Source organism: Coffea eugenioides, chromosome 11 (assembly GCF_003713205.1).
Source record: "Coffea eugenioides isolate CCC68of chromosome 11, Ceug_1.0, whole genome shotgun sequence".
Taxonomy (NCBI): domain Eukaryota; kingdom Viridiplantae; phylum Streptophyta; class Magnoliopsida; order Gentianales; family Rubiaceae; genus Coffea; species Coffea eugenioides.
This window is the reverse complement of record NC_040045.1, coordinates 40,514,580-40,521,076: the sequence shown is the minus strand read 5'-3', so window position 1 is coordinate 40,521,076 and position 6,497 is coordinate 40,514,580. Positions and strand designations below refer to the sequence as shown.

Genomic DNA, 6,497 nt, shown 5'->3' with positions numbered 1-6,497 from the left:
AACAGCCAGTCCAAAAGTATTTAATGAATTGAAAGGAGTTACAAATTCTTGACATCAACTTGTGCTTATGACAACCTAAAACATACGAATGTTTAGGTTGTGTTTGGATTGCATTTTTCGTCATTTTTCATGAAAAAATTACTGTAGCGATTTGATATATGTGAGGAAAAAAGGTGATAGGAAAATGTGATCACGGAAAACGACAATATTTTACGACGGAAACAAGCAATACAAACAAGGCCTTAGATTCTGGTAAACTGATCGAGGTTTCACACATCTAATCGGCCTCGAATATTGCTTGCAAGTCACAACCAATATTACTAAGAACGATAATTAAAAGGTGTACTAACAAAAAAAAAATTTGTGACTCCAACAAACTTGGTATTTCAGACACAAGTGGGAATAGAATAATAACTATTTTAGTACCCTTTGGTTAACAAATTAGTTGAAAAACAAAACTAGACGTCTTCTCTTTTATTTTTCAGTAGAGATGGATTTGGATTTAAGAAGCAAAAGAGGAAAAGATGATTTGAATCCAGAACCTCTAAATTTTGAGATTTCAATCACTAAACCAAGATTTCATCGATTGAGAGACATCTTCTTAATTATTCTACTTATAAATTTGTATCATTTGTACATAACAAAGTAGTATTTGTTTCCGGTTCAACTTTTATTTTTTCCATTTTCCTTCTCTTTTGAAAGGTTTGGCATTTTCATTGAAACCAAAACAAAGGGAAAAAAAATACTCTCTCCATCCCATACTTTTTTTTTTCTTGGATATTCTGAAATATTCCTATTTGAATTACAATTTTTCTGAAAATTTTGTATAAAATGTACGGTAGGAATTTGATATATGTAAGATAAAAAATTGATTGAAAAATGTGTTCATAAAAAATATAGAAATTTTTTGGTGAAAAATGGCTTTCCAAACAAGCCCAACCAAATTCAAAGTAACGTTTTTTGTGATTTTTTTCTAATATTATCCCCTCCTTTATCTGTATTTCATATTAAATTTAAATTTGAATTTTAAATTTTAGATGATAATTTTAAAAATAAATTCACTAACACCACAATAAAATCACTATTTTTAAAAAAGTTGGGTAGATCCGTAGATGAGTACTAACTAATGAGATATCTAATCAATAAATTACTTCTGCGTCAAAAAGAAGAAAAAAAAAGAAGAAGAAGAAGAAGAAGAAGCTAACCAACCAAAAGACCAAAGCCAACAACCATTAAGATAATCTTGAGTGTTCTTATCTTAAGATATGAATAGGAATATTCCTATTTTACGATGAAACAAATATTTACAGACAAGTGTGAGGTCTTTCCAAAAGACTTAACTATGTGGATTTCCATTTTCCACAAAAATAAGATCAAATATATTTTATAATTCACCGACAACTGGTCCCAGTCCCGAGTTACAGTCGATGATCTGAATCTTCGTACAAATTTATCTATTCATGAGTCTTAACAGACCGCGTCCACACGATCCAACAACCGGGTCGTCAGGCCCAACTGAGTAGGAGCTGACCGAGCAGTTATTTTGAACAGTCAGCAAACTCGTCCTCGAGAATAACGGCGTCAGCGTCCCACCATAAATCGCCGTCAGTCTCCGTCACAGTTTCCAGCGGAGTCTTCACTCTCCGCACGTCACCTACCGTTAAAGCCCCGCTGACGTCATCCCTAACGTAAACCTTATCAACACCGCCGGATTTCAGACCGACCACCTTCGCCGGCGAGCTTGACCGGCCCCATTCCGCGTATAGAGCTGGCTTTTGACCTCCCATTCTCGTGTCATAGGCACCCAGTACGACGCCGTTGCTATTATCACCCGCCTTAGCTGACAAAACCACCGGGCGAGACGGCACCGCCGCCACAAAAGCCTCCGGAGAATCACCCAAGCCACCAAAAGCATCGCTTATCTTCTTCTCTTTATCAAAATCCCACAACGAAACAACGCTGTCGGAATCCGAATAATCATCAAAAGAATCGAAACCTAAGCTTAATCCTAAACTGTCCCACAGCTTAACAACGCCGTTTCCGGCGCCAAAATCTGGCCATGCCAATCCCTCGCAACCACCGGAGCGTTCATTCTGGCGGTGGCGTCGGAGTCTCAAATGACCATTTTGCCCCTGGCTTTTGTAATAATTAGTCGAGCCCTTAAGGCGAAAATCTCTATCGCCTGAGAAAGGATTAAGAAACGACGCCGTAGAAGTCGGGCTGTGGTCGTCATCCTCGCTATCGGATGAGGCCCGCGACGAATCATTGGTGGAATCATCATCGTCGCTGAGGTCCAAATCAATGTCGAGGTGTTGGAGGAGGGATTCCGAAGAGGATTTGATCCTGCGAATGTGAATGACTTTGATTCTTTTAATGATGCTGCTGAAAGTTGCAAAAATGGCTATAATTACTGCACCCCATTTCCAGAAACTGTACACTTGGGTGGTTAAGTTGGAGAGAGAGAAGACTCCAGAAATTAAAGATGGGTTTTGCAGGCAATCCATTCCAGCAGCTCCAAAATCGGTTATTATGCTGATTTCTGGGATTTCCATTTATATTGAACTCCCTTGTTTCTTTCTACGTATGTGTATATATGTGTATAAAAGCGTGAATGGCTGGGTATGAAGAACGTGTTGAAATGGGGAAGATGCTTGGAATGATGCCGAGTAGAGAGAGAAGAAAAGGAGGACGAAGAAGAAGAGGAGGAGGAGGCGTGAAGTGGAAGGAGAGAGAGGTCTGGACGGAGTAGAGAATGGTGTTTATAATGGCGTAGGTGCTTAGTGCTTAGCTTAGGGAGGTGGATACTAAATTGACATTTTCATTTTTTTTTATCTCCCAATAATGAAAAAATATATATATTATTAGAGGAAGAAGACAAAACAATGGTAAAATACTCTTATAAAATGTTAATGGTAGTCCAAAATCCAAATTTTGATAATCGCATTTCTACTATTTATCTACATTTTACTAGTATAATTTTTGCTATTAAAAATAAAATATGGAAGTATCATTTAAGATAAAAAAAAAAAAGGTAACTTGTCATTAACAATCGGTAATTGCGTGCTCTTCTTGGCATGCAACCTAACTCTTTAGGGGACTTTATTGTATATTAATTTACATTTATGTTAACCTTTATTGTAAATGCGTATGTCACTCATTTTTTTTTGTTCCAACGGGATTTTAAGGAGTAAGGTTTGAGAGTCAAATCACGAATTTCATCTTTTGTTTTTTGGTTAATATTTGTATTAACTAAGTTAAGCTCTCGAGAGACCAATAATTTCAAATAACACTAGTAGGAGAAATTTTGGAGAATTGGATTTCGGTTATAGTCTTTGAAATGCTGTCTTGATAAAACACGATTTTTGGGAGGAATTAAGGGTCTGTGGATAAAATAGTGGATACGATTTTCGGTTTGTTCATGATAGTGATGATGTGGAGGATGATGATGGGTCTAGAGGAGGAAACTGTTGGGACAAGTCAGAAAAGAGCAAAGGCGAGTAGCGAAGACAATGGTGGGACGATCTAGTCATGAGATTCCAACGATCACAAAATCCGGGTAGCGTATGACTCAGCACCTGGCGGAGGCATCTCCAATTTTGCGGTGGTTGAAATTTACTGAGAATTCTGACCATTCACACGTTGCCACGCCATTACAGCGCGTTTGCTTCAAGTTTGAACATGACTTGACTCTCGATTTTAATACTCTGACCAGCAGCAGAAATATAAAATATGTTGCTTTTTGATTTTCTATGATGTACTTGTGTGAAATAAATATATTTTTTTAATGTTGGTTGTCTGTGCAGGGCAACAGATGATGTCTATATGTTCTATTGTTTAGAGGTTGTAACGTTTTTTTTAGGCAAAAGAAAAAAAAAAGTTTGCGTGAATTCGATTAATTTCGATTATTATTACGAGTCCTCAGGACTATACATAATAATATAGATCATTTATAAAATTTTTTATAAATGATTCATTAATACAATTATCATATCGATAACAAATGCATGATGTTTTGTACTTTTAAATTTCTTATAAATGATTTATCAATAAAATTTGAATGCATAACGTTTTGTGATAAAATTACTCGTTCTCACTGATTGATTCAATTTTTTATGGCTACACCATAACGTTGGTGTCAATCACTCCAAGCACACGCACTGTTGGTGGAAACGAGGGAATGGACGGCATAAGATTTACCACGTTGGGCAGTTTTTTCGTAAATTAGTACGGTTTTTTTTTGTCAGAAAATTAGTACGGTTTTGACTTTTGGTTGAATCAGTTAATGCTTATCCAAGAAGATGCAAGAACCGCCAAGACGACGAGGCTTATCGGTATTTTCTTCAAAGTTAGGCTGTGGAAAAGCTTATAGAGGTTCAATAATTCTTTTTTTTTTTCCAAACGATAATTATAGAGGTTCAATAATTCACTTGCCATTCTTTTCATTGAAGGATACTAGGATTTACATGACACCACCATTTTGCTTGTTATCCCTTGGACCGTTTTTTCTGAAATATTTTTTTTTATTGAAAGTACTTTCTGTGAATGTTTATTTGAGAACAGTTCCAAAGCTATCTTGCCCTCAAAAAGGTTATAGAAATAGCCTTTTGTTTTGTAATTTGAGCTCTAATGAAGTAGACTTTGCATTTGTTAACGAGGTCACCCAAAACCTTTTTCGATCTTGACCATCCAACAGTAAATACTCTGGAAATCTTTTGTGACCTTTAGTACAACAGAAATCTATTTATTGTAGCCGATGACCAGTCTAGGGCTGTCCTCCCTTGACACGGAGTTCAGATGCTAGGAATATGCTAAAAAATGAAGCACAGACCAAGAAATTAAGATAAGAATTTGGCATATATCTAAATGATCTGAGGTGTAAGTGAAGCTGTCGTGTTCTCTCAAAAAAAAAAAAAACTGTCGTGTTCATTCGCGAAATTAGTTCTATCTATTCTGAGTTCATTGAACAAGCAAAGAAGGATACTACAACTATAAAATATATCCACATTTCTGTGTTTGTAGTTCATGTCAGAAACAACAATTGGAACACGTTTGGATTATTGTTTTCTAAAATTTTTTTTTATAAAAAATGAACTATAGCAATTTGATGTGTTTAAAGTAATAAAGTGATTAATAAAAAATTTTAAAATTTTAAAAAATGGCAATCCAAACAAAGTTTGTCACATTGGTTTTGAAATTCACGAGCAAGATTGAACTAAAATATCATCATCATTTTTGTGGGTGTTTTTTTCCCGGGAGGGGGGGAAGGAGACAGGGGAATGGAACCAAGGAATATGAATATGCAAAGTACACATTTTGGTCCTGGATTCTACTAATTTCCAAAAAGATCAGGCTTGAACATTCAAAGCCTTATTTTTTTATTGTCCAGTTTTAGACCGGAGATAACTCGGATTTGGTCTATTATACCATTATTTTTGTTATCAAAAGTTTACTTTTAACTACTATGAATAAAATAAAAATCAAAGTTATACTTTTAAGTCTTCATATTCAGTCTTACATGGCTCCTTATCTCAGTCAAAATGACCTCTTTCCAGGAATGCCACAGGCGGCTGCTGAATTTGATATAGATAATAAAGGTTTAACATGCAGGATGTTCTACGGAAAAATAGTGCAAATTCATAAGTATCTTCTATGAACAGTTCGCTAAAACTTATATCATCAGTAACTTGAAATTCAATTTGTTCACTTACTTGAGATTGTATATCTTGTGGACTTCTGGTTAGTAGTTACAACAAGAAAATAAAAATATGGTACGTAGGAGGACAGGGCAACCCCTTGTTTCCAGCTTTCTTAACTTATGCTTAAAGTCTATAGTCACTGCAAGCAACATTGGGGAAGATGAGAACCTAAGAGTCCATTTGGATTGCATTTTTTGAATTTTTTTTATTTTAGAAAAAAAGTACAGTAACACTTTTCATAAGATGTAATGCACGTGAGTTAAAAAAGTAATCGAAAAATACGAAAAGAAATATGCTCACAAAGACCAAAAAAATGTCTCAAAAAAAATACAATCTAAACAAGGCCTAAGAGCTTCTCTACAGTCACAATTGCTTTAATTGTTTCCTCATGCTATTATTTCCCATCTAGATGATGGAGGAAATGTGAGGAGGGTTGTCCAAATTTGCCATGGCTCCATACACAAAACTCAAAGCAATTAGCTGTCGAGGATTTCAATCCACGAAATTGAGCTTGTAGCGTGTATATCTTTCTCAGATTTTCTTTAAGCACACTCCAAATATGGAGTCGTTTGAGTGCCGGATGACATTGTTGAAACACATCATCATCTTCTGCACTAAAGAAACATTTCCTATGGCTATTATTTCACATTACATGTGGAAGAGGATGAAATGTTAAAGGTTGCGAGTTTTTTTTTTGTCAACACAGAGGTATCTGGTGTCCATGGACTGGTTACCGTACGACCCAACTATTCCTCTACGGGTCGGGAGAGGCTGCCCAACATCACCGACCGTTGCACCCAA

At 35.9% G+C, this 6,497-nt stretch overlaps 1 protein-coding gene across 1 annotated transcript; it reads right to left on the bottom strand.

Moving 5' to 3' along the window:
• Nucleotides 1–1,232: 1,232 nt before the first annotated feature.
• Nucleotides 1,233–2,729, bottom strand: LOC113753088. The gene has a single exon (XM_027297175.1). The coding sequence runs from the start codon at nt 2,550–2,552 to the stop codon at nt 1,539–1,541; it is 1,014 nt and encodes a 337-aa protein (XP_027152976.1). The 5' UTR covers nt 2,553–2,729; the 3' UTR covers nt 1,233–1,538.
• Nucleotides 2,730–6,497: the final 3,768 nt, after the last annotated feature.

Coding starts and splice junctions, on each gene's coding strand:
- LOC113753088 (XM_027297175.1), bottom strand. CDS start 2,552: ATGGAAATCCCAGAAATCAGCATAATAACCGATTTTGGAGCTGCTGGA.